At 33.0% G+C, this 14,885-nt stretch overlaps 1 protein-coding gene across 3 annotated transcripts in view; it reads left to right on the forward strand.

Annotated features, from left to right (window-relative positions):
• DNAH8 (dynein axonemal heavy chain 8) overlaps positions 1-14,885 on the forward strand; it is a 158,308-nt gene that overhangs the window by 62,205 nt on the left and 81,218 nt on the right. For all 3 annotated transcript variants that reach the window (XM_085319940.1, XM_085319930.1, XM_085319949.1), the window contains 11 exons: positions 1,119-1,359; positions 2,200-2,399; positions 2,764-2,917; positions 3,017-3,180; positions 4,098-4,200; positions 4,763-4,867; positions 5,138-5,299; positions 6,867-7,091; positions 8,230-8,402; positions 11,322-11,500; positions 13,467-13,654. In XM_085319940.1, coding sequence (XP_085176066.1) covers positions 1,119-1,359; positions 2,200-2,399; positions 2,764-2,917; positions 3,017-3,180; positions 4,098-4,200; positions 4,763-4,867; positions 5,138-5,299; positions 6,867-7,091; positions 8,230-8,402; positions 11,322-11,500; positions 13,467-13,654 — 1,894 coding nt within the window. The remainder of the gene's footprint in view (positions 1-1,118; positions 1,360-2,199; positions 2,400-2,763; positions 2,918-3,016; positions 3,181-4,097; positions 4,201-4,762; positions 4,868-5,137; positions 5,300-6,866; positions 7,092-8,229; positions 8,403-11,321; positions 11,501-13,466; positions 13,655-14,885) is intronic.

The raw sequence follows: 14,885 nt of genomic DNA on the forward strand, positions 1-14,885 counted from the left end.
AAACAACAACAACAAAAAATATTCAGTTCTTTTTAGCCTGTCTTGTTTCATAAAGACAAGGGTGATCTGTGATACCACTGTTTGACTCTGCCTGTACTCCTGCTTTTCTGCCTTTTTGAATATAGATAAATAGATTTGGCTTATAAAAGCCAAAATTTTACAACAGGGAGAAAAAAAAAACTTTTTCTCCCCTCAGGGAAAGGCAGGCAGATATTAAACATTAGACAGCAATCAGGCAGCTAATTAATATGAATGTACTGGAAAGCTGGGCAGCACCAACATAGCTGTAAACCAGACACAGACTGCTGTATCTTGCTTGGTTATAGAGGATATTAAATTGTTTCAGTAGGAGGTAGAGAGTTAAGGGATGAAGAATGTAAAACCAAGGGAAATATGAACCAGGCTTTACTACTTTTCCTGCTGGTGGAATACTTTATTATTTGCAGTAGGATATTCCTTTGGTGAGTCAACTTCTGTTTAATTCTTAGTGGGTTGTATTTATAAAAGTGGAGTAAAAGAAATAATTATTCAATTAATATTTTTTTTCTTTTTCCTTTCCTTTTCCCTCTGTTAGAAGTGTATCATTTCTCATTTTCTTAGCTAATAGTTTCAGGACCACTACCAAAGTAGAGGAGAAAGTGGTCGTGTCTTTCTGACATCCCTGTCTATCTCAGAAGTGGTTTGATAATATACAGGTGCCCTGTGCATTACTATTATTGTAAGTTGAAGCAAATATTATATTTGTGCAAGGATTACATGTGTGAAATAAACCTATTTGGCAGAGTTCTGTTTGCCAATACAGAGTTTGTAATGATAAAAATCTCAGTGACAAATGTGTTCATGCAAACTGCAGTATTTCTGTTTATTTACAAAGAATGTATCAGTGGTTAAAACTGCTAAATAGTAGGCATTTTTTAGGAAAGAATTTGTATTAGTTTTTCCTTAAAAGGTGAATTGACCCAAGAAGGAATTTTACAGTCATTCTTTCATAGAAAAGAAAAAAAAAAAAAAAAAAAAAAAAAAAAAACTCTATCCTCTGTTGCTTTAAAAACTTTTAAAAAATTCTCTATCTTGGCAAACATGGCATTTACTACTATATTAATTTAATTCAACTAAAGGTGCCGTAAGCTACCTAAAGGACTCAAAAACTGGCAAGCATTTTTAGATCTCAAGAAAAGAATTGATGATTTTAGTGAGTCTTGTCCTTTGTTGGAAATGATGACCAACAAAGCAATGAAGCAGAGACACTGGAATCGTATAGCTGAAACAACAGGACATCAGTTTGATGTAGAATCTGATACCTTTTGCCTTCGAAACATCATGGAAGCACCACTTCTTAAGCATAAAGATGATATTGAGGTTTGTATGTGCATTTTTTCTGCTTTTTAATTTTTTATTTTCAGAAAAAATTAGTAATTTCAGATGATCATGATCACTTATTTTTTTACTCAGTGATTGTTTTGAAGATTTATAAACAAATCACAAATTTTACACAGAAAACTCCATACTTAGTATGTAATGTGAATACTTTCCTAGATGTTTATGTCTTCTTCTAAACCAAATGTCTTCAAAACATCTCCTACATAACCTGAACAAAATCATGAACAGAGTTTAGGAAGTTCTATAGAATAAACACATGTTACTGATACTATATTTGTACTTTATTTGATTTTTATGGAAGCATTCCAAGTAGATCTGCCTAAACTACAAGCATAAGATCTCGAGCAAGGTGATCTGATTCTGAATTTAGCTCTACTTTGGATCGAATGTTGGACTAGATGACCTCTAGAGATCCTTCGCAACCTAAATTGCTCTGTGATTCTGTAAATTCAGATATGATCAGATTGAGTGTTCACATGAAAATGAGTCCATACTACTATCCAAAAAAGATGTAAAAATGATGATTCAGAAATCTGCTGACAGAATCTGCTACATGAATAGCAAAATATGAAGCCACAGAAATGGAATCTGCCTGCGTTGATTTTGAAGTGTACATTTTTCAGTTATTTATACATTTAATTTCAGTGAGATTACAGTTAAAATTAGTAGAGTGGTCTCTGCATTTGTATGTTACATAACTGTACTGCTTAATAAAATTTTGCATATTGTTTTTAATTATTCCATTATTAGACATGTAATATTAGGAAAGGTTTTATTTCTGAAGAATGTAGGTTCTAAAAAGTGGTTCGTGCTTTGCAGGATATATGCATATCTGCTACAAAGGAAAAGGATATTGAAGCCAAACTATCTCAAATAGTTGATTGTTGGGGAGGCCAAATTCTGAGCTTTTCATCATTTAAAGGGAGAGGAGAGCTACTGTTAAAGGGAACTGAATCAGCAGAAATTATAACCTTGATGGAGGACAGTTTAATGATTCTTGGCTCTTTACTCAGCAATAGGTAATTTTAAAATGCTTTTTCATGATATTTCAGAATTTTTGAATGTTGATCATAAACACAATGAGATAACAGTTGTATTACTAGACTTAATCACCAGTAAATGTGGATGGAATGTTATCCTTCTAGTAAAAAAAAAGGCCAGAAGTTACAATAGATGATTAAAAACCTTCCTTAAGTGGAAAACTTTCATACAGTAACAACAATCTATTCTCTCAATATATTTGAATATAAATAAGTTGATACAAAGTTTTTAGGAGATTTTTCTTTTTGTCTTAAGCAAAACAAGTGTAAATATTTTAGCTTATTAGTTTATAACAGCTTTGCATAGAATTAAATCATCTTTATTTCCTCTCTTTGATTTTAGATACAATGCACCATTTAAAAAGGAAATTCAGACTTGGATTTATAAACTAAGCAGCTCTACTGACATAATTGAAGAATGGCTGGTTGTGCAGAACCTCTGGGTTTATCTTGAAGCAGTTTTTGTAGGGGGAGATATTGCAAAGCAGTTGCCCCAGGTAGACTTAAAATACTTGTCTGTTACTATGGATTAAGAATTGTGTAATTATTTCTAACAGACTATTCTAGGAAAGTACTAACGTTTTAATCATATACAGGAAGCAAAACGTTTTCAGAATATTGACAAATCATGGATAAAAATAATGCAACGAGCACGTGAAAACCCAAATGTAATCAACTGCTGTGTTGGAGATGAGACTATGGGGCAACTTCTCCCTCATTTACATGAACAATTGGAAGTGTGTCAGAAATCACTTACAGGGTATGAATTGTTTGGTTTTTAAAGTCTTATTATGTCATGAATAATTAAGATAAAACTGGTCTCACTTTTGTTACAAGCTGAACATGTAAAACATTTCTAAGTGCAGATCTGGAGAGGAAATCTGTTTTTTCCAGATTATGCCTGTAGTTACCACTTTCTTCAGAATAACATACTTCAGTGTCTAGCAATAGGAGAACAGTTGTCTAAACTTCTTGTAATTAGTTTTCTTCAAAACTCCTCAGATAACTACTAAATATAATCTCTCCAAAAAGGCAGTTTGTATTTATAATATTTAAAAGGGAAGATTTTACTGCAGTTGGTGTAATTTGTTTCAGGTAAAATTAAATAGTAACCAAACTTGGAAGACTTGAGGGCAAAGCAGGTAGTAACTGTCTACTGTCCATATTCATTAAAAAAAATAAGGCATGTATTTAAAAATACACATAAAACCCATAAAAATTAATGTAACTCTGTCCTGAGAATTATTTATGGTTGGAAAGGTCATTCTAACATTTAGTGTATTTCTTTCTTCAACTGTGAGAGTACATCTGTACCCAGGGTCATGATCTGTAGGGTGCTATTAAGGAAGTACAGTACAGTTAGTGAGCAGACACCAACTTACTTTGTGTATGTATGAGCTAATAATTTTGTGACAGTGTGAAACATGTTTAAAATCTTGTTAAAAAAAAAGAAAGAAAGAAAGAAAGAAAAGAAGTATTCATTATTCAAAACTTCACTTGAGTGTGTTCTTAAAATGCTATCCTTGGAGATTGACTTTAGCATGTGCCCAACTGTTTATTAAATTAAAACTATACTTGTAGAAAATAAAATATTCTTATATGTCAGTCTTACTTTTCATTTTAAGTAGAAAAAATAGAGGTGAAATATTCTAATAAAAATCTTGTTCAATTTTAAAGATACTTGGAGAAGAAAAGGCTACTGTTTCCTAGATTCTTTTTTGTCTCTGATCCTGCCCTTCTGGAAATTCTTGGACAAGCAAGCGATTCTCATACAATTCAGGTACATCTTTAGTGATTTTTTTGACTTATAACTAACAATTTTAAATATGGAAAAGCACTTAATGAAGTAAAAGGTAACCATTTTCTTCTTGTAGCTTTTGCTTGGAAGAGAAATTTTCATTTGTCTCTCTTTAGTCTTTAATAAAGTATGAAGTGAATAGCTATAATCTAAAAAATCTTCTTCAAAATTCAAGACTCTAGAATACTGTCCTGTCATATGATTTACTAAAGCATGGTGCTTCCCAGTCAAACTAAGAGAAGGTACCCTGTGAGGCTTTCCTGTTTTGCATACTGCAGATTTACTTTGGCTTATTTGGATTGCTGCTGAGAGCTGACTGAGATATAATAGTAGATCTCATATAATCTGTTCTGCTAGCTCAGCTCTGGAAACTGTAACAAACAGCTAATAGAGGCACAATGCAACACAAATATTTCTGTAATTATTACTTACAGATGGCCTGAAGTTCAATTACCATTGTAGGATAACCATACTTCAGATTTTTTTTTCCTGTTCTTGTTAATATTGTATATTTACATCAATGACTTCTTACTTATCCTTACAGCCACATCTGCCTTCCATATCTGACAACATAAATGAAGTACAGTTTCACCCAAAGGATTATGATCGCATAATGGCAGTCATATCAAGAGAAGGAGAAAAAATTCCAGTAATTCTCTGAATTTCTTATATTTTTCAGAATTTTTTTTAGTAGATAAATCATGCTATTGTTAAATAAGTATATATTAAACTGAATTATTGTTGATTGATCAATGTAATAAAATGATTATCTTCAGTAAATAAATTTCCATGTTTATTGAAATTAAATCTGTAATTCTCTTGAATAGATATTTAGTAACTATTTCGTAACTAATCTTCTTGAAGAGACATTTGGTAATTATGTTCCATTTTGTACCTTTTACGTGTATTAATTTTTCAGTTGGACACTCCAGTGATTGCAAAAGGACCAGTAGAACTTTGGTTGCTAGATTTACTGCGTGTTCAACAAAATTCATTGCATGGTATAATTAGGGCAGCATATTACCAAGTTAGTGACCCCGGATATCAGTTGTTGAATTTTCTTAATCATTTCCCAGCCCAGGTGAGAATATAGAATGGGGATTTATGTTTGTAGTCTGAGATGGGGGAGGTGAGATGTAAAAACCATGTAAAGTGTGGTTTACAGGGGGAAGCAACCACAGAGGAAACAAGATTATGGATTTACTTTGTAGCAGGCAACCCTTAATGATTTCAGTTTTGCTAATGTACATAAAGCAAAATATTTTTATTATAACAACTTTATTTCTTATATTTTCTTATAATTAAACTTTAAAATGGTTTTATCTTGGAGAATATAAAGTTTATCTTATATTTTCTGTAATAGGTATTGGACCTCTTTAATACATAATATTTTATTGAATACATATATGCATATAAAAACCTGTATAGAAAATACTACTATACATAATATGTTTAATATTTATATGTTTAAATGTGTATTTATAACCTAATTATGTGTTACCTTAAGGTATTTATTTTAAAATTGTCACTTTCCTATAAACGGATAAGGACTATCTTGTTTGAATTTCAGGGATTTAAAAGGGTCTTAATTACTATCTGTAGAGATCTTCTTCCCCATGCCTTGCCAATGCAATATTTTCAGGTTATGATTATATTAAAAAAAATTATTCTAAGAATTACCTATGTTAAAAATGGTGAACAGATATGAGACAAAAAGAAGAAGAAGAAAAAATGGGCTTGGGCCAAGAAATTTAAAGAATAGAGAATGAAAAGCTGTGTTAGAACATCAAAGAAACTGGTCAGAATACTACAAATCCTACAAAATTTTTTTTTCTCATTATCTTTTATTCTATCACAAATTTGCCTTCAACTCTGTTAATGATAAACTAATTGCTCTATAATGGTAAAATATTTTCTGCTGTACAGTCTCTGTGTAACCATGAACTCATTGCAGGTATAAGGAGATAGAAAAATAGAATGAGTGAATGAGTCAAAGTCTTAGGTCTTGCTGCTTTGTAAATGGATGAAAAATGTGAGGGGAAAAAAGAAAATGGCATACTTCTTGTCTATCCCAAGTTTTAGTATGCACATGCCTGATACTGTAAATCAAAATCAGAGGCTGCCATTTATACTCAGTGTCTTATTACTCTCTAGATTTATTTCGAAGCGAAGTAGTTCAGTGGGCTGTTCTTTCAACAAGACAGCATGTTAGCCTGAAAGCAATCCATCCCACGTTCAGCAGAATATGCATAGAATTTTTTTGAAGGTTTTTAATTTGCTGTGAACTGGCTATGCGGAATTTTAGAGGGACTTTTCCACACAATTTAAGATCGTTTATGTTGGAGTACTCTAGTGATAGAGTACTCCAATGGCTTGTAAGTGAAACTGAGAATTGAAGAACAAGAACATTTGTCTGTGTGACATAAATTTTCATAAAAGGCTTTAAGTGTTTTCTCATGAGTTTCCAGTTCCACTGCAGAACCATTTAACTCAGGCACAATATCATATTGAGGCAGCCCTTTCTGGATCCAGTGATAATTTGGGACTCTCTGCGCCACAATTTATGGTTCCTATTATACCCAAGGCATTAATAGTAAGTCTAGTGTTCAACTAATGATTCTTGATTTGTTCACACATTAATTTTATAGGTTGGATTATTGGGAATTCAGATGTTGTGGACACATGATGCAGAAGAAGCCCTGCACAATGCTAAAGATGACAGAAAAATCATGCAAGTAACCAATGCAAGATTTCTGGATATTTTGAATACATTGATTAGCCAGACCACACATGACCTTTCCAAGTTTGACAGAGTGAAATTTGAAACCCTGGTCACCATTCATGTGCATCAGCGCGATATTTTTGATGATTTGGTAAAGTACAGATTTTGATTTCTGAAAATTAAATGTATTTTCTGTCATAATGATAACCTTCTTGTGTGGTAGCTACAATTACATGTGTACATCTGTTTATAAGACAAAGATGTGCATAGTCTTACTGTCATAAAAACAGTATGTTTTTGCTTAAACTAGAATGAAATCTATTATTTCTGTTATCTACATTTTGTATCCAAATCTTTACGTTTTTCCTAGAATATTTACATTCTCCATTTCTTAAAGAATTACATGTTTTGATATTCCAAATCTTTCAATATACCCCCTCTTAAAAAAAAAACCCTGTTGTTGTATTCTTAATTTTATAACTAAAAATGCTGAATTTGAGTGGGTGTTGTGGCTTTATCATCACAGATAATTTCCTTGTGGCTTGTTAGAGAACCTCAGTAGCTGGTTATAATAGGACTGGATATCACTAGATTGCACTTTAGATCCACCTGTTCCAGGGTAACTGCAATGATAGCAAAATCTTCCACCTCTCTTTGTTTCTTCTTCATTTCTGTCCTACTTTAGAGAGCAACTTACTGGAATCTCTTGCTGGCTCCATAGGAGAATACACAGCAGACAGACAAACAGAAACAACTGCTAAAATTATCAATTGATGCCTGTCCCAAGCTTGGACTTTTCAGATTGTTCTAAATACTTTGCATTCTTGTATTCTTTGAGGAATACCAGCGCTTAATACTACATCCTTGACTTTTTTTTGCTGTTGACAGCACAAGCTTACTAGAATAAGTTCTACATAATTTGACCTTCATGCCTCCCTCCTCATATTCATCATTTCATTTATTAAGCCCATTGTTCCAGTGTATTAAGTGGATTAATGGAGTGTGTTTGCTAATTTCACTTGGAGGGTTAGATGCACTATCAAAGCAATTTAATATTTATTTGATTAACAGACAGATTTATAAATTTAAATGATCAGAATATTTGTTAATATTCATTTAACATACATCTATACTTACTGTACAATGCTTAAATATATTTGAGTTTACTAACACCAAAACTTTGAGTAGTCACTGTTTATCCCCTTAATACAGACTGTCTATATCATAGCTATCAGGAACAATAAGAATGTGCTCAGATATAACATGTACATTTATTTACTTTCTTAAAGGTAAAAATGCACATCAAATCACCAACTGATTTTGAATGGTTAAAGCAGTCTAGATTCTATTTTAAGGAGGATTTCGATCAAGTCTTGGTATCTATTACAGATGTTGACTTTGTTTACCAAAATGAATTTCTGGGCTGCACTGATCGTCTGGTTATAACACCTCTTACAGACAGGTTAGAAACAAAAATTACACATAATAAATAATATTTACATATATTATATTTATTTAACGTAGTATCTTCAGAGAGGTGTGTTCTGTTTTAAGTACTGTGTGAGCTAGGTAATTAATGAAAATAATCTCATTTGCTTAATCATGCTCTTTTAAAAAATGTAAAATAGAATGTCACTAATTTGCATGCTTAATAATTCTTCAAAAAATATCAGCTCCCATGCTTAAAATATAATTTAGTAACCGAACTTGATAATTATATACTCTACTGTATATTAATATAGTCTTTCTATTTTGAAAAAAGATTAAGTCAAATGTTTAAAATTCTGTAATAAAAGATTCTATGAGGATTTTATTGCTACCAAAATCTCCAAAAGTCTAAAACAACCAGGTAGTGTCTCTTTTCTTACTGATTCTGGGAAACAGTTTAGATTTGTCCATAAGAATCTAGATTTTGATAAAGCCTCTTCTGCATATAGTCTTCTGCCATTGTTTCTCTGTAGCCAGATAAGCAAGCAACAACTATTGATTTAAAATCACGTGTCGGTCAACAATGAGAATTATTTTTCCTTTGAAGTGTGTCATGGCTTCCTTTTTATTAAATATCTTCCTTCATGTATTTCTTCCTTGAGATGTCACTTTGGCCAAATGAGAAAATAGAAGGCCAAAAGATTCACTTGCAAAAGATCCCCTTGGCAAAAAATAACTTCCATCTTGCACTTACTTTATTAATTATAAGAAGTTTGGATTTGTACAATTTTTGGACCACCTTTATTTTTCCAGAGAGGTGAGACTTTTATTGTGACATATACATTTGATTGCTCAATCCATTTCTGCAGCAGATTGTACTGTCCTCAACAGTCAGGTATTTTTGATGCTAAGTGTTAAATTCTACTCAAACATTTTCCTTGACCCCAGCAGATCTGTAGAAGTAACAGCTTCATGTCACTATGAATTTTCTTACTGGTTAATGGAATTGGTCAGAAAACATCAAGTCCCCTCTAGTCCAAGTTTGGCACTAAATATTCCAGTGACTGTAGGGGGTTAGCAGGGCCAGACTGTAGTGACTAGTTATTAAACTGTATTTCAATTATTGATTAAAAACAGAAATAATTTTATTAGAGATGCATTCAAAATTGAGTATGTTTAGTTGATATGTTCAGTTGATTTGCCAGTGAAGATACCCAATCATTTGTGTAGAAACTTTGTCATTTAATTCCTTGAACATTACTTTGAAATAACTTATTATGGCTGAAAATCATAATGAAGAATCACTTACAACTAAAATGGTAGTTTTGACAACTTAAGAATTCATTAAAAATAAAGTAGCATTTGTATTGGAATTTTTAAGTTTGAATTCAGTATTTGCAAAAGTTTGAAACTATCTATTATTAAATTCAAAGAATGTGAAATGGCAATAGTAGCGTAAAACTTTCTGCTCTACTGCTTAGTCAGACAATAGATAGTAATTTTTTGCAGGTCCACACTAGTAAGAAGAGAACTGTGCTTAAAGTAATGGGGCATAACATATCAAATGAAGAGAACTTGAATGTACTTGACATTGTCAGCATTTACAGTGGCAGCACTACATTAGAAAATGTTACTCAGTAGGTATGAAATGTCCTCTGAAAACATTAGCTTAAAGCTCAATGGTGACCCATAAGTCAAATAGAATGTTAGGTAGGAATAGAAAATGGAACGATATGTTATCTGACTACATTAAAACAATCTGCCTGTACCCTAGAGATCTCATTTCAAAAATAATGTAAAAAGATTAGAAAAGGCATGGAGCAGAGCATCAAGGTTGTTCAGAAGCATGGAAAAGCTTCTATACAAGAAGAAGGTCTATGGAGTCTAGGTATCTTAGAAGTAGCCGAAGTCAACAAAATCATGAATGGTGTGGAGGTGGTGAATTGGGATTTTTTTTTAATCCCTCTCCTTGCTCCCCCTTTTGCCCCCTCAAAAAAAAAAAAAAAAAAAAAAAAAAAAAAAGAAGGTTCACCAAATAAAATTACAAGGTTTAAATCAAAAGGAAATAGTTTTCCTCATAATTCGTAATTAAATTGTGAAACTGTGTGCCCACACATGTTGTGGAGGTTGAAAGTTTTAAGTGCATGGAAAAAGGTATTAGATTCATGGAGAATAGGTCTATTAGTTACTACTAAAACTAACACCTGGCCCATAGCATCCTCAAGCAACTCACTACTGGAAGCCGGGAATGTGTACTATACTAGGAAAAAGGTCTTTCTACTCTCATCTTGTTCTTAGTCCATGCTTTGGGGAAGAACCTATCAGACACTATTGGAGATAGTATACTGGGCCTAATCTAGATGGGATATGCCAGATTCAGTATGTCTCAACTGATGTAAAACACATACCTTCTGATCTTGCTAGAGTCACATGCTAGTATGCCATTTTTTTTTTTTCATTTTTTACCTACATGTTCTGGAATGGGGGCATATATCCTTGTTCTTTCATGCTTGAGGATTTAAACCCAGGTAATCTAACCTAATGAAATGTGTACAGAATAAGGTCCTAAAGAATGTGGTCAGGTGGCACAATTCAGCAGCAGAATCTGCTTTTTTGTTTTACCCACAAAAGGCAGATGAAAAAGTTAATGATAATTTAATTCCTTTGTGTGCACTATAATATGTTAGCTCATCTAATAGTCACAGTTTGTAACCAGCTAGATAAATGCAAGATAGATGTTTTTTATTTTATAATTAAATGGTGTATTCTGTGGCTTTTACCACCCTGAACTTCCTGTAGTCTCCATGATACCAATGGAACTGATTTTTGAGGAAGTGATAGTTCAACATAACAGTTGTAGAATCTGTCATATAGCTTATTGTTATATTTATATATATACACATATAAAAATATATATTCCATATTATTTAATAATATGAATTAACATTTATAGGTGCTATATAACTTTAGCTCAGGCTTTGGGAATGAACATGGGAGGCGCCCCAGCAGGACCAGCTGGAACTGGTAAAACAGAAACAACGAAAGACATGGGAAAGGCTCTGGGAAAATACGTAGTAGTCTTTAACTGCTCTGATCAAATGGACTTCAGAGGTTTGGGTAGAATTTTCAAAGGTAAGGCTTCATAGAATCAGAATCATGTAGGATAGAAGGGACCTTCACAGGTTATCTGATTTCACCAGCTGCTCAGAACAGATCATTAGATCAAGTTGCTTACGACCTGTCAAGTTTTGAGTATCTTCAGGGATGGAAATTTCATATCACCTTTGGGCTCCTATTTCAGTGGTAAAAATTCTTTAACTTAAGATATATTGAGTTGAAATTTCCCACACTGTAACTTGCGTCTATTGTCTCTTGTGCATCCCCTGTCCATCTTTGAGAAGAGTTTCACTCCATCTTTTCAACACCCTCCCTATAGGTAGTTGTCAACAGCAAAAGGCTGAACTTAGCTTTCTCTTCAGGCTGAACAAACCCTGTTCTCTCAGCCTCTTTCCCTACATCATGTTCTCCAGGCCCCAAACATCAGGGCAGCTGTCTGCTGGGCTTACTGCAGTATGTCAGTGTCTTGTATGGGAGAACCTCAGAGTGGACACAATACTCAGATGTTGTCTCACAAGTGCTCAGGAGAGAAGGAAAACGATTTCCCTCAACCTGTTGACTGCAGTCTTGCTAATACAGCCCAATATGCAGTTAGCCTCTTGGGCTACAAGGGCACGCTGCTGATCTGTGTTCAGTTAGTGGTCAACAAAGACCCCAAATTCTTTTCTGCAAAGCTGCCAGTCAGCAATCGGCCTATACTGTTGCATTGAGATACTCTGTCCCTAATACAGGACTTGTTGAGCTTCATGAGTATACATTTTTCAAATGTATACTATTGCATATATTGAAAAATAAGGAGTGAAACTATTCAGATTTCTGTTTTTGCTAACAGGCAAATAATTCTGGCAGAAAAGTGCCCAAAGCCATGGATATATAAATATATTGCCTCTTTGCAAGTCAAGCTATTCTAAGTTTAAAAATCTTTGAAGTTACGACAGAATAACTTTGAAGTGATTTAGTCTTAAATAAGTAATAGTAATGTACCCTGAATGATTTAGTTAAATCTTTCACTTCTGGTTAACTGTCTTTCAATATATGTAAAAGTAAACTACCACATACTAGTACTTCAATACTATCTGAAAAAAAAAGTTGCTAGAAATTTTATCATGAAAATATTGCTGAAAGAACAGCAATTCTCTTGGTTGCTACTAAATACATAAGTTACTTTTACAAACTGAAATTGGGCAACTGTGAAATTAATCTTTCATGAAAACGTTACTGATTTTAATGTAGTGTTTCTATATTTCTTTTCCACTTCCTTTCTCTATGTTCCTCTCTTCCTTTCGTATACAAATTCACACAGAGCATTGCCTGCACTTCATTGTTAATATTCTGTAGCATTACATGAAAAACATGTAGTTTAGTGTGGATTTAAGATGCTGATGATTGTGCATCGAGATATATGCGCAAATATTTTCTGACTTGTGGTGATCAATGTTTATTTAAAACTCCAATTAGTGCAAAAATAATTTCAGTTTTTAACACCTCTCAGATCATAAGATTAGAATTATCAAGGATGGAACACACAAATGTAAATAAAAAACTGTAGGACTTTTTTGTTGTAACATTTTATACCTTCTCTTGTAGTTCTAATTCACTTTTTTCTTTCTTTTTCTCTTTTAGATTAATAGTATTGCTTTTGCAACAGAATCTAATTGCTGCTTTACAGTAAAATGCTCCATTCACAGAAAGATTTGTTTCAAAGATCTGCCCAATGCTCCAGGAGATCAAAAGTCTTTTTTCTGGTTATTATTCACTGTTAAACATTTTGTGTAAATCAACTAGTATCAACTCAATTTGAATATCGGTATCAAAATACTCGGATTAAAGGGTTATAAATATAAATACTCAGATACAGCTTGACCATATGGCTGGAAAAAAAATCTGATCTTACTTCATTGATTGCAGGAAAAGACATGTAGCCCATAGTCTCAAATACACATGAAGACCAACAGATAACAAATTTTTGTCTCTGTTTTAGGTCTTGCACAGTCTGGATCTTGGGGATGTTTTGATGAATTCAACCGAATTGAGCTGCCTGTCTTATCAGTAGCAGCACAACAAATCTATATTATTTTAACAGCAAGAAAAGAAAGAAAAAAGCAGTTCATTTTTTCTGATGGAGACACTGTAGATTTAAATCCAGAGTTTGGAATTTTCCTTACAATGGTAAATATAAATAATCCCAGAGAATTTACCAGTTAGACTCTCTGAAAGTTAGTTGCCTGGCAAGATGAAAAAAACCTATTTTATTAATCAGATGGTGCTGTCACTATAGAATTAGACCAAAGTACCATAACAAATTATAAATAATCTGTTCATGAATTACATATCTTAGTTTTTGCATTAAGATTATTCATAAGGTTCAGTGAATTATGTCCCCTTGTTATGGGGACATGTTGCAGCTCATTATGTAGGCCAAGAATTTGTCTAAATTTCCAGAATTCTCTGTACTATTAGAGAGGACTGAAATGCTAACAGACTTTACTACTTGATATGAAATGCTTTAACAGTAGTAGTGAGAAAGCTACTGTTAGGAACAAAGAGAACCTCCACTGAAGTCTGGAGATGTAGGAAGTACGTTTTTCAGGGAGATAAGTCTTGTCTACTGAGTACTTTATATGGATAGAAGAGTTTTTCAAGCTGATTTACAGAGGCTAAATATGATTATTCTAGGAATTAAAACACAATGTTCCTGAGGCTTCATAGCAACAGTTCCTGCAATCTCGAGAGTAGGGAATTTTATAGTAGATGTTTCCTAATGCCAAAGTGGATGGCAATCCAAACTGTATGGGAAATCAAAGTCTTCATTTGCGTGTTCAAGTGCAGGATAACAACTGAGGTGGTCAAAAAATTCTTTTGGCTACTTTTTATTTCTTAAACATCACCCAATTTTAGCTTTATTTCCTCTTTGCTCTGGGGGAAATTTCTTCCCCTCACTACATCCTTTGTATTCATAATATTCTAGATATAGTGTATTAATAGTAATTATGAAATAACCTCATACTGTTGCCAGTGCTATTTCCAAGGTATACTGCTTATGAAGCTCTGACACTTTGTCAGTATTGATTTTACTGGTACCAAATCAGCACATTTTATGCCTGCAGCTTAAGCTTGACTTCAGAGTTATTTCTCATGGTTGCAGCATGTTTTAGGAAATCTACAAGTTAAGCTTTCTTGGTCCTTAAAATTTTCTTTCAGGTGATTTTGTTCTCATGTTTTAATGTTGTTATATGCTAATTTTGTTGTTAGTGTGTTATCTTTACTGTATCATTAAAATCTTTTCTATGCATACTGTTGAACCATTATTAAAGACAGGTTCATACTGAATTCATTCACAAACCATAAAACATTCAGCGAGATTCCATACCTCAAGACTAGCCTTTTAGGCACAAAAAAA

Source organism: Rhea americana, unplaced genomic scaffold (assembly GCF_003343005.1).
Source record: "Rhea americana isolate MKP2758 unplaced genomic scaffold, rheAme1 scaffold_119, whole genome shotgun sequence".
NCBI lineage: Eukaryota > Metazoa > Chordata > Aves > Rheiformes > Rheidae > Rhea > Rhea americana.